This window comes from Myxocyprinus asiaticus, chromosome 20 (genome assembly GCF_019703515.2).
Source record: "Myxocyprinus asiaticus isolate MX2 ecotype Aquarium Trade chromosome 20, UBuf_Myxa_2, whole genome shotgun sequence".
Lineage (NCBI taxonomy): Eukaryota > Metazoa > Chordata > Actinopteri > Cypriniformes > Catostomidae > Myxocyprinus > Myxocyprinus asiaticus.
Window position 1 is genome coordinate 17,188,031 of NC_059363.1, and position 26,615 is coordinate 17,214,645.

At 37.3% G+C, this 26,615-nt stretch overlaps 1 protein-coding gene across 7 annotated transcripts in view; it reads right to left on the reverse strand.

Moving 5' to 3' along the window:
- Positions 1-292: 292 nt before the first annotated feature.
- The window catches only part of wdpcp (WD repeat containing planar cell polarity effector), a 114,845-nt gene continuing 88,522 nt past the window's right edge, over positions 293-26,615 (reverse strand). For 4 of the 7 annotated variants that reach the window (XM_051645803.1, XM_051645801.1, XM_051645806.1 and 1 more), the window contains 9 exons: positions 25,336-25,981; positions 19,317-19,505; positions 18,247-18,370; positions 17,975-18,038; positions 11,788-11,890; positions 7,553-7,709; positions 4,091-4,182; positions 3,262-3,290; positions 293-2,139 (listed from right to left, as the gene is read on the reverse strand). In XM_051645803.1, coding sequence (XP_051501763.1) covers positions 2,092-2,139; positions 3,262-3,290; positions 4,091-4,182; positions 7,553-7,709; positions 11,788-11,890; positions 17,975-18,038; positions 18,247-18,370; positions 19,317-19,505; positions 25,336-25,981 — 1,452 coding nt within the window. In that variant the 3' untranslated portion in view covers positions 293-2,091. Of the gene's footprint in view, positions 2,140-3,261; positions 3,291-4,090; positions 4,183-7,552; positions 7,710-11,787; positions 11,995-17,974; positions 18,039-18,246; positions 18,371-19,316; positions 19,506-25,335; positions 25,982-26,615 lie in introns of those variants that run through there. The other 3 variants (XM_051645805.1, XM_051645804.1, XR_007892149.1) reach the window with 3 other exon arrangements.

Consider the following 26,615-nt stretch of genomic DNA (forward strand, 5'->3'; position numbering starts at 1 on the left):
AGCTGGTTGGATTAGACGTCAGGACACCAGACGAACCATAGATATCACCAGAACTTTGATGCTCACAGAAACAGACCCAAAACTTTTATATACAAGCAATATGCCAGTTAATTCAACTACAAGAACTGGTGCAAGATGACCAGTGAAAAAGAGGGATATTTAAAAGAGCATACTCAAGATACTGAGCTCACGGAAAAGATCATTGTACTGCATAATATGCAAATACACATATTAACAGTAGCCTATTCTATGGTACAAAAGAAAATAAACATCAAACCCATTTAGGTGCCAATCAGATTTCAGCAACTTTGCCAAAATTTGTGCTTGACCCAAAACATTTTCTTAGTTTGACAACACAGAATTTAAAGGTTGCCATTTCCTGTGATTTGTGATTTAGTCTGTTGTAAAATGTTACTATAGCACAAAATTTGGACTGGAAGCCAGACTAAAAAAAAATAGAAACGTTTTCATGAAAACTAAGAGATAATCAGATTATTGTTACACATTAATGACAGTGAGTTGTTTGAAAAGTTATAATGATGCATACACAAATTACACATACTGTAAAGCTTTCTGCTACAAGTCCTCTTTACTGAAGTAGTACAATTCATGTGCACAAGTTGTAATTTTGAATAAGTCCCAAGCGATTACATTATAAATGTTGTTCCAGGTAGGACTTTTTTGTGTTTATCCGATGTTACCAACTAAGAGAAATCTGCAATAATGAACTTAACCTGATTATTTACATTAAACATTTTAAGTGGACCATATTACAACTTGCAAAACAAAACACAATTAGTTTTTAGCTCAATGTTTCTAGGAATATAGCTGTCTGTGGTAAACACTGAAATTATGAATTTGGGTAGATTCCATATTGAGATTTAATTGTATGGTGTGACTTCCTACATGGGATAGATATATAGAACTCAGGCCAGGCATATTGCAGTCAAAAATACTCATGTTCCATAACATATGCTGACAAGTGTAATATAAACCAACATTTTTAGCCATCTTTAAAAACAAGTGTCCTGAGCTCTGTCCTACAATAGATTAACTTTGTGCTTCACCTTCATGTGTAGTCTGTAAAAATATATCATTTTTTTAAATATAATTACATAAACATGAAACAGTGCATTCTTTCTTCAAATATGAAATGTTGATAATAGTATGTACACAACAAAAAAGGATTAGACAAAAACAGAGGCAAGAACACAAAAGGTTCTTCTGACCCTTCCTCGATTTCCAGCATCACTCATATATTTATATATCTTGTGTGTATATATATATATATATATACACTTAAAAAATAACAAACAAAAATCCTCTTAGAATGCAGAGTAAATAGATTACGATACAGTGAGGGATTATGGATGGCTGGGTGCTGTCAGATTAAGTTCGGAGAGCAGATCGGCGACAGTTCTGAAACGGATGCCATGTATGAAGACTATGTGGGGAAAATGGCAACCTCCTCTTAGAGACACGCGCTGCATATCCCCTCTGCATTTCTTCTGCATGTAATCTCGTACACCAAACAGGTGGAGAATAAAACCCGGTCAACAACCCAACACATGCGGCACCGCTGATCCTGCGATCAAGGGATACTAGTGTGGCTTCTGTGCCACCATTCCCTAAGAAAGAGAAGTGTCTTTTTTTATTTTATTTTTTGACTAAAAAAGTATTTGAAAAGCTTTACACTGCTTTCACAGAACCTCACATATTCATTTTGATATTGTGATAGTGACTGACACATGAGAAAAAAATGGTTAAAGAAATATATGTAATAGAAGGAGAAAGAACCGTGGAAAAATAGGTTAGAACATGCATTTTTAACTCAAAGAAAGCTGTGCAGTACTGGCCAGAAACAGGATTTTTTTTTTTTTTAACCCTTTTTCCAAGACAGCGTGTGACAAATCACTGACATGACATTTTTTACCAATCTCTGTGCATCAAACTAAAAACATATTTTCACAGCAAAAATGAATGAAAAATAATAGCAAAAATATTTTTATTTGAAATTAGTTTTACAGTTCTAAGCACATTTTGTCACTTACACAATTTTTATTCTAGTTTATTCTTTAATATATACATTATTTACACTAAACCAAAATGAATAACTTTCAGTTTCCCTTCCTCAGGCACCTAAAAAAAACAAAAATTACATTAATATTTTTACAACTATAAACAACAATTGCAATAATATATATTTTCCTTATTTTTCCTTATTAAAAAATAGTCTAAGATTGAATTATATTTATAAACATAACAAATAAAAGGCACTAAATATTTTGGTAGAATAACTGGCAAAAACTGTTTTATCCACATACATCATTCATCCACTGATCAGCCACAAGATAAAAACCATCTGCCTAATATCCTGTAGGTCCCCCTTGTGCCGCCAAAACAGCGCCAACCCGCATCTCAGAATAGCATTCTGAGAAGATATTCTTCTCACCACAATTGTACAGAGTGGTTATCTGAGTTACTGTAGACTTTGGCAGTTCAAACCAGTCTGTCCATTCTCTGATGACCTCTCTCATCATCAAGGCATTTCCGTCCACAGAACTGCCGCTCACTGGATGTTTTTTGTTTTTGGCACCATTCTGAGTAAATTCTAGAGACTGTTGTGTGTGACAATCCCAGGCGATCAGCAGTTACAGAAATACTCAAACCAGCCCATCTGGCACCAACAATTATGACACAGTCCAAATCACTGAGATCACATTTTTTCCCCATTCTGATGGTTGATGTGAACATTAACTGAAGCTCCTGACCCATATCTGCATGATTTTTTGCACTGCATGGCTGCCCCATGATTGGCTGATTAGACAATTGCATGGATGATTGTTGGTGCCAGATGGGCTGGTTTGAGTATTTCTGTAACTGTTGATTTCCTGGGATTTTCACACACAACAGTCTCTAGAATTTACTCAGAATGGTGGCACAAACAAAAAACATCCAGTGAGCGGCAGTTCTGTGGACGGAAATGCCTTGATGATGAGAGAGGTCAACACAGAATGGCCAGACTGGTTCGAACTGCCAAAGTCTACGGTAACTCAGATAACCACTCTGTACAATTGTGGTGAGAAGAATATAATCTCAGAATGCTATTCTGAGATGGGGGTTGGTGCTGTTTTGGTGGCACGAGGGGGACCTACACAATATTGGGCAGGTGGTTTTAATGTTGTGGCTGATCGGTGTATGGCAATAAAGCTACTCATACAAAAATGTAACTGCATGAATTTTTTATAAGAAAAAAATTACCTGAGTGTCTCGGTCAACAAGGTTGATTTCTAAAGAAGAGATACAATTTCAAAATTAAGAAACTAACACTCATTCACAACATAACAACTGTGGATTTGATCTATTAAAATAGCCATTAAAATAACAGCATTTATAGTTTTGAGATCTCCTTCAACAACCCTTATGTTCAATTTGAGCAAACCTATAAGAGAGGCATCACAGCAATACCTTTCTACTGCACCTGAATCAGGTGATCACTCAATAATCACATGTTAATGTTTAGGTGTGTGAATGTGTGTGTGGGTGGAAGTGTTGAGTTCAAGTATCAAAACCCTGCATCCTCTGCAGCTCTTCTGGAGGAGGGTTTCTCCATGGTAAATTATGACTCTGCCATTAGCATTCAGGATTATGCATGTATTAAAATTCTGATGTAAATGTCTGTAATAGCCTACAGTCTGTACTGTCTAATAAATATGTATGGGAAAAAAAGTTTAATTATTCTGTGGACAGAAAGGAGTAAAACATTCATGTTTTTGGATGATTAGCCAAGTACAATACAAGCAGAAAAAAGGCAGTCAATTTGAACCTATTTTTGAGAGGGCAAAACAGAGGGAAATATATCACTCTCAGAGCATTAATGGGGGAATTATCTTCAGTAGTAGAGGACTATGTAAAACACAATCACTATAATTTATATCCGTAATGCTCAACATGATGGAAATGAACAACAAGCTGTGTGATCCACAGTATTGAGAATAATGTATTCAGTCAACCCTGCTACAAGTTGTATTTACTTTGAGAACAGTATTTATTTAAACAGGCTTGTATTCTAAAGAACATAAACACACACCTGTGTGTTTCCAAGGACAGGTGCGATGACCTATCAGGGTGTTAGAGAGGTCATCCTTTACCTCAGAGGTCAACATTTCTCCAGCCCTGCTACTGCAGGAAAGAGAGAGTGTTACACTTTATTTCAGATATACAGGTTCTGAAATTTATATTAAATATGTTATACCAGCATCTCTTCTATAAACAATACTGCCCTTCAGAAACAGAAACCTGGCTTCAAAGTTACTTGGTTGTAGTGTAGACTTTTTAGTTATTGCCATTTTCACACTTAATTTTCTCTGAATCTGAGCATAGATGAGTCAAACATGTCTGTTACAGGACACATTATAGTCTAAGATAGTGTTTCCCAACCTTTTTTTATTTTTTTGCCATAAGTTCGCCCACAGCATCTACAGTAAGGCTCAAGTACCCCTTCATTGTGTCTAAATATAATTTAACGTTCTCATTAAAATTGTAATATCCCTGATGTACAAAAGGAAAAGATGAAGTTATTAGGTTTAACAAAAACAAAACCGGGCCATATGAGCCATGAAACTAATGCCTTGGTAACTAAAACATTTTTTAAATAATTTCAAAAATTTTCATTTTATCATTAGTTTTTCATCATTTTGGTAGACAGAATATATACACTGCATATTTATTGCCAACATGTTTATTGTTTACAAGGATAATGTGTACTATTTACTTTGCGATTTACATAGAACAAGTGCTAAGACTGTACTGTCTCTTTAAAACTACCGGCAGTTCAGCATTTTGTTTTGGTGGAGTGCATATTAACAAGAGTATATTGGCTTATTTATTTGAATTAAATGTCTCTTTTTTTGTTGTTTTTGATCCAGAATTGACTGTAAAGAACAAAAAACAATGACAAATGGATTGCGTGGATCTCGTCTTGGACACGCTTTAATTGAAACAATCAAACCAAACTTTTGCTCTCAACATGCAGTGTAAGGGTCTCGGTGCTTATTAAAATATAGATCTTGGGATTTTAAGAATCAATATAAAGATTAAATTAAGATCGTAATTAATCTGAAAATCAATATTTTTGCCCAGCTCTAATACTTATTATTTTTCTTTTATGTCATATATTTTGTTTTCTAGATTAAACAAAGCAAAATCGAATTCTTTTCACATACCCCCTGGAACCTGCTTACATTCCCCCTGGGGTACGCATACCCCCGATTGGGAATGGTCTAAGAAACCCGATTTCGGTCATATTTGACCAAATGTCTAGCCATTGCCTTTTTGCCTTTGCATTGCAGAATCCTCAATGCTTATTGCTTAGGCTTTTAATTCTTCTGTTATAAATGACAGAACAACCTACAGCCACTGGAAATATGGCAAACAAATACCTCGACAACTCAAATATCTGTAACCCATTTGCTTGGTCTAAATAGCAATTGTACAGGCACAGTGGCATCAAAAAGTATTTGGAAACTTTCGAACAATTAATTTACACTCAGTTATGTCTGAATTTCATTACATTACATACAACATATCAATTAATTTGCAAACAAATCATGCTAGAGATTTTTTTCAAAACTATCTTCACATTCATTAGTCATTTTTGCAATTACAAAAACAAATTTGTCTCAAGGTGTGTTTTAGTGGATAGACATATACATTTTTAAGTGTGGCTTTAGTGTCCAAATACTTTCTAGGGCCACCGGACATGCACTGCTAACTTTACAATGCGTTCAAATGCAAAGAAATGCCGGTCCCACCAGTCCCATCCTGTTCACACTGATATACCAGTATGTACTAGTATTCACAGCAGCTGGGCCTGGATTTCTCTTTCACACACTGCCACCGCGCACCGCGCTGGCACCTCCAGCAAGCGTGTAAGACTGCGTGAATGTAATCAGTCCTATTGTGGGCTGTGCGATTTCGTTTTTCTGGGGTTACTGGCAATGGAGATGGTGTGCGATTTTTGTAGTTTTGTAGATTTCCTTTAGTGATGCAAGGTGCTTACACAGAAAAGAGGGAGGAAGAAAGAAAGGAGGCCTACAGGGTGCAGCCCACACCAAACAAGTAACCGAATGAACAAATACACATCACTACACATGTACAGATGCACTCGGATGCAAAATGTATCACGGGTCCAAGAGCTGTGCATCGAAGAAGCGTGTGTATGTATGCAGAACATGTGAGACTGAAACGATATGTAAACAGATGCGTGTGTTGAATAAGACAGGGAAATGTTGGGATGATTCCAGATATCCGCCTCTTTGCCTCTCTCCCTGCGCAGTGTTGGATTTAGTACAACCGAGGTTGATGCCACCAAGTCATTGTACTCCTTCTCTCATGCTTTTTTTCTTTGCCAGCTTAACGCAGGCATAAAGCTCGACTCAGTGTCTCTAAGCCTTATTGGCTCGGCATAAGAAACAATAAAACTTCATCGGAGACCAGATTAGTCTGGATAAATAGAATAAAATGAAAAAAAAAAAAAAAAAAAAAAAAAGGATTTCCTCTCTCTCGACTGCTATTTATCTGGATGGGAGCATCTCTCCCTCTGATGTCTTGCATGTGGCCATGTAGCAGTACAAGCCTGTAAACTGCGATTCAGGCTGCCAAATTAGCCAAAACTCCTTATTTTATGTTTTAAAAACCCTTTAATCCCACCCCATCTTCTTTGGGCCATCGGTTCAGAACTGGCTGATGTGAGAGGGAGGATTTGAAGAAGATAGAGGGAGCTTAAGTGGGAAAGAAAGAAAAAGAGAGACAGAGAGAGTCAGCATAGAGTCAATGGTCCCTCCATTAGCAGCAGTTGAAGCAGCGAGAGGATAAGACAATAAGAACAGTGCTCATGTAATACACACATAAATCCACTCCACACACTCACTGTGATGGCCTGGGCCAAACTCGGGTGAACTATAAGCAAATATCCACGTGTTAAGAGTGCATACTTTCTTAGAATACACAAGTGTATGCTTATGTTTCATAAAAGTTCAGCAATGGGGTGGACACAGCTAACAGCATCAGTTTATTTTGACCTGCATTTCATGATTTACAACTATATCAGCTAAACTTTGATGTTTAATTAATTTAAGAAGGTAAAAACACACACACGTTTGTTTTCTAACATGGTTGGCCTTTCCATTGACTTCTATTATTTTAGTACTGAGCTAATGATATTTTCTATGCCCTAAACCTAACCTTTACAGAAATCTTTTGCCATTTTTATATTTATTTTATACATTATTTACCAGTAGTGAGTTTGGTTTTTTTCCCCCCACGATGTAGGGGATTTCAAGTTTTACTATTCTTGTGGTGACATTTGGACCATACAATCCAGGCAATCCTGTCTCACTGACAGCATACATTTCAATAGTTTTAATATAAAGTTAATTATAATTATTACAGATTAGCCCTGATCCACAACCAAACAGAAAACCTTTAGAATTTTAAAAGTAGTAATAAACAAAAAAGTTACATATTTTATGACTCATTGAATATTACCCACCCAGACATAAACACACACCTTGATGCAGCACACCAGTTTTTGGGGTCGTGAGCATCATTCTCGTTGACGGCTGCCTGTAGTTTGCGTTCAGTGTGTGTGTCTGGTACAGATGAAAAAGACACTCCACTCTGTCCTCCGTTCACTGACTGACACTCATCTGAAAACACACACATACAAAAGACACACAAAATCACACCATGCCCAGAGGGAAACAATTTAACATGTAGAATCTTTGAAATTTAGAAGCTTTTCTATATGATAGAGAGAGAGAGGGAGAGAGAACATGACTGTAAAACAGGACTGTGTGTAATACATAGGCGTCTTGTTCACGACTCTCCCAGACAGAGACAGTGAAGGTTACATACAATAAGAGACTTGATCTCAGGGAACACCCTACAGCACTACAGTGTGTCTGTGTGTCTCAGAAGCTATAAGTTGATCCCTCTCATACACTCTTCTCCGAGTCCCCCTTTACAATTGGCTCTCTCACCAAATCAACACACTCCTCAATGAGACAGTGGACACTGATCCTCTTCTGTGACAACAAAGCAATGGTGGAAGGACAGAAACAGACAGACAAAGAGACTACTGGGAGTCTAAATAGGAAGATCAAGAAAGTAAAAAATTTCAGAAAAAAAACCAAAACAAATTCTAGTACTATAATGTTAGCCTCCGTCGCCATTCACTTTCAGTGCATCTTTTTTTTTCTTTCAGTAAGGTGAAATCCAACATTGTACCTAACATCTCCAGGTTTAGAATAACATTATGGTGAGTAAATGATGATTATAGAATTTTTGGGTAAACCATCCATTTTCACCCTTCACTCTCACCTTTGATGACTGTCCGGTTAATACTTCCGCGAAAATAAAAAGCCTTGGTGTCATATTTGATGGTTTACTCTCCTTTGGTCCTCATATTAATAATATATCACGCATTGCTTTTTTTCATTTATGTAGTATTGCCAGTCTTCGCCCATCACTTTCACAGCATAGCACTCAAGTTCTTATTCGTGCCCTGGTAACATGCTGTATTGATTATTGTAACTCCCTCTTATTTGGAATCCCTGACAAATTGGTTCACTGCCTTCAAATAATTCAAAATTCAGCTGCAAGGATTGTCACTCGAACTAAGTCTACTGAACATATCACACCCTCCCTTATTCAACTTCATTGGCTACCCGTCCAATATCAGATCCATTATAAATTTTTTCTGCTCGCTTTTAAAGCTACTCATAATTTGGCCCCCCTTTATCTCTCTCCAACCATCTTCTCCAATCATACATCCATCTTCTGCTGATTTATTGATTTTTCCATCGTTTAAACTTAGTTCTAAGGGCGCTAGAGCTTTAAGTTGCTCTGCACCAAAACTTTGGAGCTCATTGCCATTCCATATCCGTCAGTTGGATTCCATCTTGAGGTTTAAATCTCAGATAAAAACATATCTGTTCAAATTAGCCTACTCATTAAATAATTAATATACATGTGTTTTTAGTGTACTTTGTATTAGTTTTTATTGATCTTATCTCAGACTAATTGTATGTTTTGTTGTTCTTTGTATTTTAACTTGCTTAATTGTTGCTTTTTATGCTGTAAGTTGTCCTTGAGTGCTGTGAATGGCGCTGATGAATACAATTTATTATTATTATTATTCATTTTAGTCACAAATATATATATATATATATGGTGCCAAGATCATTTTTAATGGATGAAGTCAGTTCCCTTCAAGTTCACACTGGTATCCCAGGTGTGGTTCATCACATTAACTATAGACATGTTCCATGAAATGTTTCTCTTGAAATGTGTGTTTGCGCTATATTTCTTTAAGACAAAGACCGGGGCATTTTGTCACACAGGAAAGTTGTCACAATGGTTATATGTCAGTAACGATAAGATTTGGAGTCTAAAGTCCAATTGCACAAATGTGTTTCATTGAGCATTTTTTTTTTTTTTTTTTTGGCAAGGGTCAACTATGTTATAAAGGCAATTTTCTTAAGACAAAAGGTATTTTTCATGAAATTAAAATTTTTATCAGGGAATGGTTGTCACGTGTTTTAAAGGTCATAAACATACAGCATTTATAGTATGTGTATGCATTATGTATTGTACGATACAATATGTATTGTACGATATTTTTGTACATTACCTTTTCCATTTTTGTTGCTTAATGATTTGTTTTGTGCTTCATAATTGTTTTACTTTTTAAAGTCTGCTCCAAAGCCTATTATAGTCTGTTTAATACAGGTGTAGATTAAAAGAGTCACCCCCAATATTTACATGAAACCTACACCACTGGTTTAGAGGCAAGATATGTTGTGACAACATGCCCCATATAGTGTGACAATATGCCCCACTATTGAGGCATGTTGGTACAAAAGGTCAACATGTGTTTAATGAACTGTATCTTTTTTCCTGGGCAAGAATAGTGAAAAGGTTCAGTAGCTTTTTTTTTGTAGCCAAGGCTTCTTGGTATGTGGCTATGCAAAAATTGACAAAAAAAAAAAAGAGACCTACCCTGAGAAATATACACTGGAATAAAAAGTGTGACAACTCTGGTCTGCCCTATTTATGTATCAAACTTTTTGGGATCACTGTATATTGATTTAAAACAGACGCTACAGTGTGGGCAACATTCTTAATTGGTCGTTAATAATGATCCACAAACAGCTTCAACAGATCAATAACCTTAAAGCTGTTGGACACTTTGAGGTTTGTGTTATTCATGAGAACTACCATATAATGTGTGAATATTAAGTCAATTTTGAATTTCTTATGGGTGTATATCCTTCATGGCTGGCTGACAGTGTGAGTCGTTCGCTTCAGGCTGGCCATATGTAAACAAGACACCTTGTCTTTTATATGCAGTACAACACAATACCGAATCCTGCCTCTCTCATTCTCTATTTATGATCCTCTGCACTGCCCGACAGAATTTCCTTTAAATATTCCCCCATTCTATGATTTCCACAATAATCCTTACACACAAACACACACAGACAATATCAGCACCTGAAAGAAGTCGTTGACCTGAAAACTTACACCGAGGAGACACAGAAAGAAGAGAGAGAGAGGGGGTATCTTGCACTATAAAAAAAAAAAAAAGAAATCTCACACAATGACTTCTAATTGCAACATTTTAACTATTAACACTGCTAAAATGCCCCCTAACAGACTACTTTGACCATCTGTTCCTCTCTTATTCACGCTCTTAAGCACTTCCTTCCAAGGCTAAGGTCTGCTCAGGGTGAGAGAGCAGGCAAATCATCAAGGACATAATTAAGAGGCTTATGGGCAGACAGGGTGGGCAACACACACACACACCCTCAAGTTTTCACTTCATTATTAGAAGCTAAACACCTCCATGGTCTCATCTGTACACCTGCTAGCCAAACCATTCTGTCCTTCCTTCCTCTACTTCTCGCTTTCTAACATTTTCTATATACTGCCCTCTCTCATTTGAATGTCTGCGTATCTTTTTGGCCTAGGAAATGCTCCTGGAAGATTGCTGAGGTCCAGATTGCTTAGGACCTGCTCTCACCAGGCCCGCAGGAAACAGAATATCAGAGCTGAGGTCAATGCACTTTAAACCCTTCCCGGTCAGCCAATTAACAACAGAAACTCTTCCCTCTATCTGCACACAGCACTAAATAAATCGTTCAGAAGTCAAATATAATTACATAAGAGATTAAATATTATGAAACCTAATGACTTTTTTTTTTAATTTCCCAGTGGTGCCACTGTCAGGGTCACATGCATCTTGCATCATATCATGAAGGACTCATTAGATACAAGGAAATTCACTGTATGCATATTATAATCGCAGAGCTAAATAATATTCTGCAACTTCAGCAACAAACCACATGCTTCAAATGAAAATACAAACTATTTTAGCTTGATATGTTTTTTTTTTTTTACTCCATTTAATTAATCTTTCAGCATTTGTAATTATCTAAAATCATTTATTGATCCAGTTCAATTTATACTACACTTTTCGACCCCTATAAAGGCCATTTACTGATTCCACTCAGACTAATAAGTTTCTTGTTTGTGTTTTGTATTCAGACCCCTGCTACATCAGCCCAAGATGGAATCTTGTGTGTCACAGTACGTCCGTGTGAATCCATTCAAAACTTTTGCTCTTAAAAAATATTCATAGTACATCAATTGCACTTATAAACATTCTCACAAAACAAAAGGTGCATTTTATTGTATCAAATGTTATTGGAATAATTCTCTCACCTGGTGCCGATGTTTGTGTCTCTGCGTCTATTTCATTAGCCTTCTTCTTGGCTACAGCTGCTAACACCACCTCACCCTTATCTGCTGCCACGTAATGGAGGTCCTTTGAAGGTAAAGCAGAACAGCGGTGCAATCTAAAATTAATCTCAGCTCACATGACAATACTTCAGTTTTCTTCTTTTTTTCATTTTTCTTTTTCTTTTTTTGCTGTGTGTAAAGAAAGAGAGGGAGGAAGAGAGAAAGAGAATAGATTAAATAACCTGTTTGAAGTTTCAGAAGAAAAAACCTACATGAAAGTATCAAACTTTCAAAAATCAGTCGCACGCATTTGTTCACTCCCTTTATGTCATCTTGCCTGCCCGTTTCTCTCTCACACTGATCTGAACTCTTGTGCTTTTTGAAACCAGTATGATTATATCCAGACAGAGAGGCAGTGAAAGGCATGTGTCACCCTTTTAAAAGCAAGAGGAATGCTCTTCATGTCAGAATTGAGTTTAAACTATTGCTATTATGAGCAGGTGGGCACAGACACATTTATACACATTTTCTCTCTATTAAATATGAGCCCTCTCATCCCAAAGAATAGGTTATAATAGATCCATCTGAGTGTCATGCAGTCAGGAGACCTCCATTAACCCATAAACATACTTTTAAATGTTACACCAATAGTTCCACCAAAATGGAGACCACAATGAGAAGTACAAGAGAGATAAAACACATCTAATGGAACGTTGCAGACTGTTCACAGAAGGTGAATGCTTGAAGTCCTTTGTTGACAGATATCACGTTAGTACGTTAAGCTAAAAGGCAGTAAAAAGATACAGTTTAATCATAAAATAAGTGTAACAAGCAGTCCATTCTAGCTATTGATGATATAACAAACTAAAGAAAGAGAGAGGCCAAGCAACACCCTTTAACAATGGTAAAGTCACTATAAATTGTAGCCTCAAGTGGCTTATTGCTTTTATTAAATGGTGGCAAAAAGCAATATAATAAAAGATACATACCGAATAAAATGCAATTTATTAATAGCAAATGAACATGCACAAACTCCGTTAACACAATAACTGAAGACTTTTAATGATTTATAAATGAATGGAGAATTCAATTAGTGCACGTTCACAGGTTTGCGGACTCAAACGTGGCTCATCCATTTAGACTTCATGCCCAAAATGTTTTATAAATGGGTATTTTCCATAAAACTTCAGGCAGTGTGAGCAATGTTCTGCCGTATGACATGCTACACCGCAAAAAAATTGTTTTTGTTGGTTTTACGTAATTCAGTTATTGACATCGGTTCCACATAATGAAAATGTGTTTCCTTAATATGAAATGAAAATGTAGGCTCTACTTAAAAGTTTTGTGTGGCATAAACCTAAAGGAATTACTTCTTTCATTTTGTGTAGAAATACATTAAAATAACACTTAATTTCAAAATGTACTCTCCCAATCCAGTCTCATGTAAAGCATGCTGGGAAATGTAAATCCCCTGTCCAGATTCAGAAATACTTTGATGCAACAAATATTTTTCACATAGTCCTAACACAAATGGATTAAATAAACATAGTTAGATTGTGCACAATGAAATTAAGTTGAGATCAAATACAAAAGAATTGTGTTGGATTAACGCAATAAATTGAGAAAGCAGTAAAAATCATGTTGAGTAAACACTATCCGTTAGAAGTCCGAATCAATTTGATCATTTCATGTCAATGTACTCATATCACTTTTTTATGACTGTGTTGAATTTTACTTGGGACTTTACACAATATAATTATGTTCTCATCTCAAATATAAATGTATTAGGTTGATTTTAAGAGTACAGTTTTAGTATATTCAATAGAGCTGCTTTCCATTTTTTTCCAGTGTTTTCTTGATCTAAAAATATTTTTAAATCTTTCTAATTCTTGTATAATTAATATACATGCAGTTTTTATTGCCTTTTTATTAAGTGAGAGACTACATAGAATATTTATTGTTTTAAAAAGTTATCACATCACAGAACCATTTAAATTAATTACAAAATAGCTAAAAGCTGATTAATAAAGGTACTTAAAAGAAATAATTAACCCAAAAATCTTTTTTTCTGCAGAACACATTAGGAATATTTTAAAGAATGTTGTGATTGTTAATTTCCATACAATAGCAGTTGATACTGACTAACTTAAAAGTTTTAAAAAAGCACCCAAAAGTGTAAAAATAAAACAAATAGTCCATCAGTCCAAATAGTCCAAATCAGCGATCTTGACACTCTTTTAAAATATCTACTTTTGAGTTCTGCAGAAAAAAGAAAGTCATAAAGGTTAGGAAGGACATGAGAGTGAGCAAATGTTGACAGAAGTTTAATTTTTGGGTGAACAAATACTTTGCAATAAATGATGACCATTTACAGGATCTCAAATAATACACCTTACCTAATACATTTTCACCTAAAATCTTAAAAGAAATACTATGTCCTCTATACATAGTCATATCACCAAGGTACACAAAGATCTTAGCCAACAATCCTTAATCAATGCTTATGCATCCATAGAGAAGATCTTCAGATGTTCTGACACAGTGTAAGAACTTAATGTAATTGACAGACTATATTTGAGCATCTTGGTGGGGCCCATTCATGGGTAAATTTAAGTGAAAGGTGGAAGAGGAGCTCTGCGCTGACTCTAAACTAATAAGATCCTCCCCCTCTCTCTCTCCGTTTAAACGCTAAACCCATCCTTCCGCTTCAGGGACATCAGTCAGAGCTGCAGCGAGATGCAGAGATGGTGAATACAGCACAGTCAGACCTGCAGAGCGCCAATGCCTGTATTGTTAGGCAGCCTCTGCAGGTCTGATCAGATGAGGGGGGTGAGAGTGACTTATAAACATCAAACAGGACTTGATTTAGCAACTTCACAGGCTCAGCGATGAGATCCAATCATCTCATGATTCAAATAAGGAATAAATGTGGAGATTCTTCATTTCAAACAAAACAATCAACTACAGGCTTGAACTTTTGGCAGCTGTGTATTATAAGAATGTCTAAATTTTCATAAGTATGGGAAAGAAAAAATCAGATGCAGCAATTTCATTTCTTGCTGGTTAAAAAAAAGAGAAAATAATTAAGCGAGGGAGGGGAAGAGAGCATTCTGAGATAATCAGGTTTTGAATTGAAAAGGAAAATGACAGCTAACAAAGGTATCGAAAGAGTGCCAAACACTAGATATTAGCATTGGATCTGAAAAACTTTACTGCAGCTTAGCAGAACATAATGCTTTCTGAGCAAGAAAAGGAGAGAGAGAGAGAGACAGATTGAACAAGAGAGAAAGGCCAAGAAACCGAAAAACAGACAGGGAAAGAGAGGGAATCCAGACGTCTAAGAGGGATAACAATAATTCTGTACATAAATCAGATATTATACCTCTTATTCACCACAGCTTACACAGGACACAGGATCTAGTTTAATCTTATTTATTTAAGAGCTTTAAGAGCTCACATGCAGATAAACAGCCTTTTAGTGTTATTTTGGACTGGAGAGGCATATGGAGAGAGAATAAACAGCTTGTCCAGTGATGATGTGTTTGATATTCACTCGACATCAGAAAAGAGTTTAAAATTAACATGGACCAGTGGAGCAGAGAGAAAAATAGATGAAGAAAAGAGAGCACGAGAGAGCCATTACATGCACAATTGTGTGCAAACACACACACACACCAAGACAATTAATGTGCACACCTGTAATCCACGTGAGTGTTTAAGGAAGGTGTTTATCAGATGTATGAGAGGTTCTTACAGAGTTCATTATCAGTCTCTACACAGAAACGTGCTAATATCAGATCTGCGCTGTATGCCACAGACTAATCGGTGATATTAACACCAGCCCCCTCCATTCCAGCAAACACACGCTCGCATATGCCCCATTAACCAACAAAGCAAGCATCTGATTCGAGGATCACAAATATGATGTAATTAATTAATGAGCTGATCGAAAAACGAGCATAGGAATGAAAAAAAAAGGAAAAGTCCGTGAAATGTGCCACAATGAATTATCATAGACATTATCTGGGTTCACATCAGAGAATAATTACAACTATAGAATGTTACAATTATGCAAAACACTCCAGCAAAAGAGTGTAGAGGCAAAAACCCTCCCTCGCTTCCTCTCTACCCCTTTCTGTGACTCCAACCCCTCCAATTTCTTCCAACACCAAAGTGCTTCACTTCAAAAAAGGCTTCTTACAAAAGAAAAGAAAGAGAAATTCTTTTGGTGCTCCATTGTTGGTCCGGAGACAATGCGACTCAAGCCTGGCTCATACTGGGGGCTCTTACGCGGGACTCCGTGCGTTTTGTTTCAGCTGACCTCTGTGACATGGAGGGGACCAGATCAGATGGAGCAAGGGCCCCCACTCATTCCCTGCCTTTCTATTTCTTTCTCTCTCTCTCTCTCTCTCTCTCTCTCTCTCTCTCTTGTGAGTGGTTTAATTTAACTTCTATGGCTAATTAGCCAAGAGCTAAAACCACGGGGTGAAACACCACTGCCTTTAGCTCTCTCTCGGTTTCTTTGCCTTCGGCGCTCTCTCTCACTCTTCCACTTCTCTTTGTTGATTCAGAGTGACTGATATTCACGGGGCATTCATCATTTGCCACTTTCGTCTTCCTTATTCATTTCCTTTCTCTCTTTTTTCATTTTCCCAGTGCATATCCCAAGAATAACAGATCCAGGTTTCCTTTGCCCTCTCTCTCTCTCTCTCTCTCTTCCTCTCTTCTCTGTCCTTTCAGGCTGTGTGGCTCGAGCTCCACCTTTTCAATTGGGGCCCTCAGCAGCACTTAGTGGGGAATGAATTGGAACGAGTGCGTTCGGCGTGAAAGAGGGAGGGAGAGAGAGAGGAACTGCATGAGAAAAGGACAGAGGGCAAGAGACAGCGGCCGGTGTGAACGCTAATAGGGAAGGTGTCACTCGGGCATGGAGAGAGGAGGCCTAGAAAAAGGGTCAGATACACAGGACCATTTAAAGGAGCGAGAAAAGAGAAGGAGAGAAAAGATAGTGTACCAGCCACGAGAGCAGTGAAAGACAGACTCCCTCGCTCTTTTTCTTCCATCTCCCCTCCCTCCCTCACTCCCTCCCTCCCTCTCTTAGCAACTGTTGCTCTCGGGAGTTTCAGGGATTCTTGTTATGCTAGGAGAGAGAGGGGACGTGTCATGGCCAGGGGCCTCAAACCCCGAGCTGCACCTGCCCAGAGCAAACTCAAAGCTCTCTGCATGTGTAACACACCCAGAACTCTATTACTCTACTACTCTATTAACATTGCTTTCTAAAAAAAAGCTATTTTAGTTTTCAAACTATGACTAATTTTACATGTATTATCAGTCACAATATAAATATAATACACATTTGGATTCATTTTAGTAATAACCATGACAAGTTCATATGTTTTCAAACAAGTATTGCTGTAACTTCACTTTTTGCCATAATAATTTTATAATTTAAACTTATAATTTTATAAAAGTACTTATATTAATTCTACTGTTAAAATGTATGTATTTTTTGAGCTGTAAAGTTTTATCATTTGTTGACATTACATCATCATGGAAACAAAGTTGTAAAATTGGCTATAACTTTAAACAGAAAAGTTTAGTAAGTGATTTTTTTCACACTAAAATCATGTTTACACACATATCCTTCATGTCTTGTGGCTATACTGTTGAAACAGTGAGTATTTTAACATTCAAAAGTCGGCCCCATTCACTTCCATTGTAAGTGCCTCACTGTAACCTTGATTGTTTGCTTTTTTTAAAGAAAAGGAGGGATGAGTCAACATTTATTTTTGTGGTAATCAACATTATGCCACAAATGCTGTTGATTGAGCTCAACTTGTATTGAAACTGAAATATTCCTTTAAGTTCACACAGCTGTCTTAGTCTTAGTTCAGCATATTATGAACATGTTCCACTATTTTTAACAACCAGAAAGTTTTCAAACTACTTTTTCTTGTAATTTTAAATAGCACATATATTATTTTATCATTTAAAATCTAACAATTTACTTTTTGTGAAATGTTTTGTTGAAAAGGGTGCTTATGCTGTGTTGCTTTAAAAGACATGCCATTAGGTTTTACGGTTTGTTATCTAATGAAATTACATTCATGCACGGTGTCTAAATACTTTTTTGGGTCACTTTTTATGTGCGTGTCTGAAAGTATGTCCTCACCATGAACAGATCTCTCGCGCCGATATCTACGGCCAACAGGAAAGCTTTTTCAAACCGCTGGTGTCTGAAACAGAAAGCACATTCTTGAAGCCAGAGAGATTACACATGCCTGAACATATTATTTGAACAAATTATTCACTCGCTCATGTGACTGAATTATAGTTATTAATTATTTTTTTAATTAAAGAGGACACAAGTTTATTTAGCATACTGTACAGTATGTACTGTACATCTAAGTGTGTATGTAACAGAATGCATGTTTGTGTGTTTACCTGAGCAGGTGATGGAAGAATCGGCGGGCGTATCTGCTAATGGGGTCTCTGTACTCCAGTATGACTGTGTTTGACAGGGGTCTAGTGGGGGCATAGAAGACCCCAAGAGCTGCTTCTAACTGACCTACACACACACACACACACACACACACACACACACACACACACACACACACACACACACACACACACACACACACACACACAGGTTCAATCAGGCCTAGCATAATTCTTTTGCAGATGCTATTTGGTTTGATATTTTGTCATCTAATGCAATTACATTAATACATTAAGTGTGTTTCCAAGGTCTCCAAATACTTTCTGGGGCCACTGTACAGAAATACAGTTCTGTGCAAAAAATCTCAGGCAAATTAGATGTTTCACAAAAATATTTGTCTTATTTTATATATTTTGCTTTAGTGTGTCAATAGGAAATATTCATTTTAGATATCCAAACATTCTTTTTGCAAACAGAACAGAATAAAAATAGAACAAGGAGCCCTACAACAGCTGGTTTAGCCCCCACAGAGCTTGGATCTCAACATCATTGAGTCAGTCTGGGATTAAATAAAGAGACAGAAGCAACTGAGATAGCCTGAACAGATAGAAGAACTGGCAAGTTTTCCAAGAAGCTTGGAAAATCCTATCTGCCAACAACCAAGAAAAACATTGTCCAGGTGTACCTAGGAGAATTGGTGCTGTTTTAAAGCAGTTTTTTAAATTTTTTTTTAATTATTTTTTTACGTTTATTACACTTCATATTAAGTTAATTGATAAATAAAAACTATTCATGGCATTATTTTAGAATATATCCTCAATATACAAAATTTTTCATAACTGCCTAAAACCTTGCACTGTACTGTCCATTCTCACTCAATTAATATACTGTATATAGGCCACAGTTTGTATATTACTCTCAGGACAGGAGCATATAACATGATTTAAATCAAGTTATTTTTTTGTGTAAAGAGCTATATCTCTCACCCATCCCCCACCCCACCCCACACACTATTTGATTTAAAGTTTAGTCTCTGTTCAGAAATCAAAGGCTGCAGGTCTGGAGTCTTTACCCTCAGTCTGGTGGTCCAGTGGTCTCCTCAGCAAGTGGTCTGTGATGGAGATGAGGGACCTGAAACACTCTGCACCCATCATGGCCCAGTCCATATTCCCCAAAATGCTCAATGCTTCGTTCACCTCCCCACAGCGCAAACGATGCTGTACCAGATCGCCTGGGCCGAGCTGAGCTCCATTTAACACACCTGCACACAAATAGGAGTAATTCATGCTAGTTATTACTCTATTATATTCCAATTTCCAGTTATTAATAGTCTCCATGCTTAGCCATACTTTACAGTTATACCAGGTAATTTATGATGTGAGGCACAAATGTGATGACAGAGGCTAACTTTCTTTTTAAAAATCAATATAAATGGTGGAAAACGTTGAATTTTGAGTTTGAATCTGGCTTGTAAAATTTCTCAATCCACCTTCTCCCATCATTTGCTGTCCTTTCTGTATGATACTATAAATAAAAAATGGCAAAAAGCAAGAAAATGAAAAGTTGCATTTTTTTACAATTACAAGAAATTGGAAGGAAAGACAGATAGTGGAACCTCTGGATCGTGTGAGGTGATAGATCTTTAGAGGCGACGCTCTGTAAGATTGCCATTGACATTTGGATCGATCTTCAGTCTGTGCTCGTTCCCTGTAGCACTGTTGAGATGCGTGTGTGTGTAAAGTATGTGTGTGTGCACTGAACTGTGACACACATAGCAAAAGCAGTCAACTCAGGTTAAATGTACTTGTTGGTGAGGATACTGCTGTCAGTTAGTTAAGAGAATTACCTTTAAGAGGAACGGTGGGTGCTTTATAAAACGCCATACACAACAGAGAATCAATCAGAGAGGTACAATATAACAAGAGCAGTGGAATGGACACTGAGCTAATGGATGTGGCATCTACAGTTTACAATGCTTTTAAAAAGCATGCATTTAAATAAATACAAGACAATTGCATGTTATGAACGTTTTACCCCCCAATTCTCATTAACGCAATGCAACGCAAAAAAAAAAAAGATGCTCATTATGGTATTCACATTACAGCAATGTTAAAAAATATTTAAATTGTAAAGTATTTATATATCATAGTAGTACTTCCTTGGTACAGCCTTTCATTTTTGCTGAAAATAATTGTACACCATTATATTTTTTATGGTAACACAGTAAAACACAGTACAAATTATGACTGTGTTATGGTAATGAGAATCATCATTGGAAACAATGGGCAAATTAAACGCCTGGAACCGTTATGGTAATGAAAATGTCCTTAAATGTCCTGAAAATATTGTCAGGATTCAAAAAAGCTAAATGGTCCGAAAATTTTAGGATTAATTTTCATTTTGCAAAATATTATTTCAGATTTTTTGTATTGATTTGGGGTTAAATATTTTCTTGACAGGTTTCATAAGAATAACCTAAACACTTTTTATAACAAAGATTTTACGGATTTGAACAGCTGAGTATCCCCAACAGAATCTGAATAAGTAAAACATATTAACAAAATATTCCAGGATACAAATTAAACTCTTTCCACAGCATGTCTAGGGCATGCTGTCAATTTCCAGAGAAAATAATTTTCAGTCGCACCTGAGTTTGTAAAAACATGCATTTATATTGGAAAGCAGAAACGCAGTTAATAACAACCGTTATTCAAATAACCAGGAATATCCCTTTAAGATCTTTCGTTAATTTTGATTATAATAAAATTAGAAGAGACAAGACTTTAGAGGGGAGAGAAAGCATTAACAGGAATGGTACACAACACAGACTGGATATGAACCTGCATCTCCCATACGAGCATTATTGCTCATACAGGGCATTAGTGCCAACCGGTAGGCCATGGCTTCAACAGATCTTTGGTCAGTTTTAATTGGTTTCTTTAAAGAACCCCTTAACTAAAAGTTGGAGTTTTGTGGATTTTAGTCTCTCTCTTATGGAAAAAGGACTGAAAATATTGATGACTCATGCTGCACTACACAGATTTGTGACCAATCAAAAGCTCTCTAAAAACTTCTCAAACTAATTTCATACACTCATCCTCATGTATCCACTCTTTTTCCTCCTCAATGATCCTAAAATATCTTCTTTTATTTCCCCCTTTCCCACTGTCCCAATGGTACGTTTTCTAAAAGACTTTCCATTTCCTTCCTGCCTCTTTTCCCGCTCTCGCTCAGACACATCTACTGTATTTCTTTTTTTGTCTGTCTCTCTTGTTAAATTCCTGTGAACGTTAGCGTCTGTGATCACAATGAGCAGTAATCACCTGAGGCGGCTGACACCCGTACACTCACAAAGACGCCTTTAATAAGGTAACAGAGCTTAATCCAGCCATACTGGGTCTGCCGCCGAACGGCACACTCAATCACAGCTATGCTTAACCTTGCTAATTACTCAACAGGAGTCCATCAACACCGCCACAAAAATCATTTAACAATACACACCTTATTACTATTGACAAACATCACACACATACACAAGGCAGAAATACTGTATGTTCCCTATGAATAAAACAGCCTTTCCATTGACCTCTATTGCTTTTATGCTGAGCTAATAATATTTTCAATCCCCTAACCCAAAGCCTAACAGCAAAGCAAATGATCAATGTTTTATTTTAGTTTTTATCTCCTATTGTTGTTAAACCTATTTTATCTCCCCTCTCAAACAGAAATCACCTCCTGCGGATGCAGGGAGCAGAAGGCGACGCCATTTGGTGGCAAATAAAATAGCGGCTACCATTTTTTTTTAAAGTGAATTTGGAAGAGAGGTCAGGGAGGGTCCAATTAAAACTGCATGTGGGCAATTAAAAGGCCGCCTCTCACAAACCCCTGAAGAGCTACTAATGTGACTAATAACTGAGCGCAGAAAGAAATAACAGGCCTCAGCACAGCCACTGAGGCTAAACCACACTGTATACACACTAACACAAAAGCACCCATTTCATGACTTGATGATGCTGATCATTATGCACATATACACAGCAAATAGAAAAAGAAAGGGTTTCATTTTTTTCTTACTTTTCTGGGCCCATGATTATGCTGACCAAAAAATGACTACCCAATACAGAGTGAAGAGAATTTGCATGGGTTTAGCACAGTTTTTTTAAGCCCATGAATTTAATTATTACTTATGTCCAGGCCCTCACAGAATCTGCAGACTGCTTTTTCTGGGAAACCTGCGGAATGGATTTAAACAAGGTAAAATGTGTTAAATGGAGCTGAGAGTACTTATTTTATGGGTATGTGGAAGGATTATATAAATTAGCCAAGATATTGTTAACACTATACAATAAGGTTCCATTTGTTAACATGAGTTAACAACATTAGATAACATAAACTAACAATGAACAATACATTTACAGTATTTATTAGTCTTAATGTTAACTAAAACATATACTTAAACATTTTTAAAATCAAAAGTTGTATTATAAACATTAGTTAATGCACTTTGAGCTAACATGAGCCAACATTGAAACATTGTATTTTTATTTACTAATATTAATAAAGTTTAATAAATGCTGTAAAAAATATATTGTTAATTGTTTGTTCATGATACCTAATGCATTAAGTAATGTTAACGAATGGAACCTTTTTGTGTTACCAAAGTCTCTAATAAATAAACACACAAGAGTTGAGGGATGTGTATAACTTTGTGACTGATGGATGTTCAAATTATGTGAACACTTTTGGAACTTTCAATGGAGTTTTTCAGGCGTAAATTGGGGGCGTAAACAAAGCTTCAAAAACAAACAAATAAACAACTTTATTCATTAAATAAGTCTTTGTTTCATTCCTTAATGTGATCAAAATAAAAATATTTAGACTCCACTTGAAGTTGCTTTTCTTGGTCGTTGTATTGTTCAAAGTAGTATGAAAGATTTTTTTTAAAACAATACACAATATTTTGAGTTGTTTATTTTAGAGATTTTATATAAACTGTAGGCTTAATCACTACCAAAACAAATGGGGTTTCCTATGTGATGCAACCAAAGGACTGCAAACTGCAATGCTGTGCAATTTCCTTTCCTCTTTCTAACTGCCTTTAAATTAATCTTGTTTTTCCCTCACTCTTGTTTTTTCACTTTTTCAGAGTGTGGCGGCCAGCTGCCCCCCGTGTCCACTCCATACAACAGCTCTCCTGTGCCGAGCGCGTGCCCAGATGAGATAACTCAGGGAGGAGAGGGAAAAAAAGAAGGGAGGGTGAACGAACGAGAAGAGAGAGTGAAAGAAAAAGCAGCTTCCTTGGGAAGACTGGAGGTCTGCCAACTCTTTCATCCTCTGCGCATCCAATTCACACACTTCATCATGTAGCAGTTCTAGTGATAGAAGTTAATAAATATGGGCATGTGAGCAAGACAAGCCCAACAAACACGTAAACAAACAAAGAAATAGACAAATAGGCAAACAAGCACTGCATACTGGCTGTTCAGAATTATCAGTTGGAAAGGATGTGCGTATGCTGTCTTCAAAACCTTGGCACACGATCAGAGGAGAAGGAACTGTTGTCACTCTCCCTGTGCACTCTCCCTCCCTCCCTCCCTGCTTCTCTCTCTCTCCCTCTCACTTTCTACCTCTCTCTGGTAGAAAACTCTTTCCCTTGCTGACTCTCTCCATTTAAAACTTTACAGAGTTGCAGAGAGTCACATTCACTTCCAAAGTCAAAATTAAACTCTAGGCATCGGCAGGTTGTGATTGGCAAACTTTATCTGGTGGCCTGAGGGATTGTAAGCCACTATAAATGATTTATCAGAGAAATGCATCCCGAAATGCACCCGGAGGTGGCAGCCCAAGAGTGCGTATTGAATGACCTCAGCAGACTCTGCCTCTGCCATTTCCTCAAATGTCTAAGAGCTTCTAGATTTTTAGAATGAACCCAACAGGACTTCTATGATTCATAGTCAGTATTTCTGTCATCTCAGGCCACTTCCACATGAATCTGTTTTCAGTTTCCTACGTCATCGTTTTCTAAAATATGCAGTTATGAGACGGTGTTTACAGTGGAGGAAAACGGCATTCTAGTGTTCATGTGAGATGTAAATGTAGCGTAATTAATCCGTTTTCAAACTAAAACATTTTAGTGTGGATGTAGCATTAGCCTCAGATGCCACGCCAACAGTCCGTCTGATGCATACTACACACAAAAAAGGCAAGCGCTTTCTCGATCTGGCAAGCTCTAATCTGATTGACAGGCTTTATCTAACTTCCGGTAGTAAGGTGCACAGGGTTTACCAGTTGGCTTGGAAACAATTTGGCCTTTCCAAGTTACCGGGCAGCTACAACAAGCATTTTTAAGGAAGAACTAATCTCTGGATTTGCTAAATTTACAACGTTCATGGCATCAGACCTTTGAAAGATATTCAGAGTTGAGTATGAGGCACTTAGAAGCAAGTAAAGTAGATATCCACAATCAGGATTGTAGTGTATATTCTTCTGTTTTTTGTTTTGATATATGTCAGAAATAATACATTTTTGTCAGTCCATTCTGTAAAACCTGTAGTGCAATTTCATATAAAAACATGAAAAACATTTGCTGGTTGCTACCGATGTCGGTCATATGTTCTCTCCCAGTCTAAATGGTCGTTTTGGCCATAATAAGATTTAATGTGGACCAGAGATGCAGATAGTCAAAAGAGACTGGATATCTCTTGTGAGGATTCTATAACTCAACCTTTGTTGACTTATTTTCAGCATAGTCAGTCCCTGATCAGACACCAGTTTTCCTGTTAAGACTAGAAAAAAAGGTAATATCTTGTATCCTGTAATGGCCTGTTCATGTTTGGTGACATGAAGATAGAAATGTAATATGTGTTAATAAGTGTGTAGTGTAAATTTACCCTGGCATAAGATCCTACTTCTGTGGTTGTGCAGTTTACCATAACAAATGACGGTATTTATGCCAGTTTAGCTATACTTCTGTTTTATGTCTCAGGGCTGTACAAATACAAACACATTTAAGACTCTTCAGCACTAGGCTTCAATTAGTTGACTTGGATATTAGACAAGTGCACAAACATTCACACACACTTCCTACTGACCCAGCCTTAGCCTTAGTGCAGCAAGTGGCCCTCCATGGAAACAAAGCATCAGTAGGTCATGTGCTTCCATACCATCAGACCCCTGGGATATCGGACAGTAGGCCCATTGCATCCCCTCTAGCCCCCCAGAGGTCTTCATGTGATGAGAGAGCTGGAGGCCAGGGCCTACAGAACCAGGAGACTGTTCCTCACTCACTATCCGCAGAGGGAGAGGCGAAAGCCCCATATCAAAGCACTGGAGCTCCCCCTGACCTCCACCCACCATCAGCAGAGCTCCTGAAGGGTGCCATGCCAGCAGAGAAGGCACCATAGAACAGGTGGCCCACTGGGAGAGGCCTGTCTGTGGATCAAAAAGAACCACGGAGCAGTCCTGAAGCCCCAGAAGAACCCAGCGCTCCAACGGGTCACGGCTGCAGGTAATGGGTTTGGATGGGAGGGGTAAAGGAGTGCTGGACAGATGCTGGAGACGCCCACGGGCGCACTCATACACACTGGTTTGAACTTCAGGAGGCTGGGCCTCCTCGTGCACCTCAGATGTGGAGTTTCGGGCCTCCTGGTGCAGCTCCACAGTGAGAACATGGTAGGGTTGCATTAGGCTGAATCTGCAGTCTATAGGGTTTCCGTCAGTTCGTATGGTGCTCAAGATCTACACAGAAAGGAAACAGAGAACAGAACAGACAGACAGAACAGACAGAAGCTTTAATTATTATTTTCAAAACTAAGAAAACTCGAAGCATGAATCACAATACATTTTTTCTTGATTTAAAGTTTGGTGTTTTACCATTTAAAAAAAATTTTTTTTATTTTTTTTTGAATAGTCGAGAGAGGACAAGAAACCATAGTAGAAAGCGAACAAGTTCAGCTGACAGTATGCACTAACCGCTAAGCCATGGCTTTAACACATACGAGACCTTTATAGGTGCACTCAGTAGTTTTTTTAATATGTTGTCTTGGCCTTACACTGACACATACAGTAAGGGCATGAATGCAGCATCATTCGAACACAATAGTTTTCAGTTACAGATGCCATTGTAAAAAATTTACTATTCACAGTTAGCCATGATTAATATAATCCATGAGTGAAAGTGTCCAATAACAGGGTTGTTACTGAGATTAATGGTCATGTGATCCTAACATGGAAGCCCCCATGAGTAGACCCTCTCTGTGTAGAATAAAACAGCTTTTAAAAGGTAACTGAGTATTTGTCTCATGTGAGTGGTCATTATGTTATACATTCTATATGTTTCAAAATAAAGTCAATAAAGTAACTTCTTTAGTAG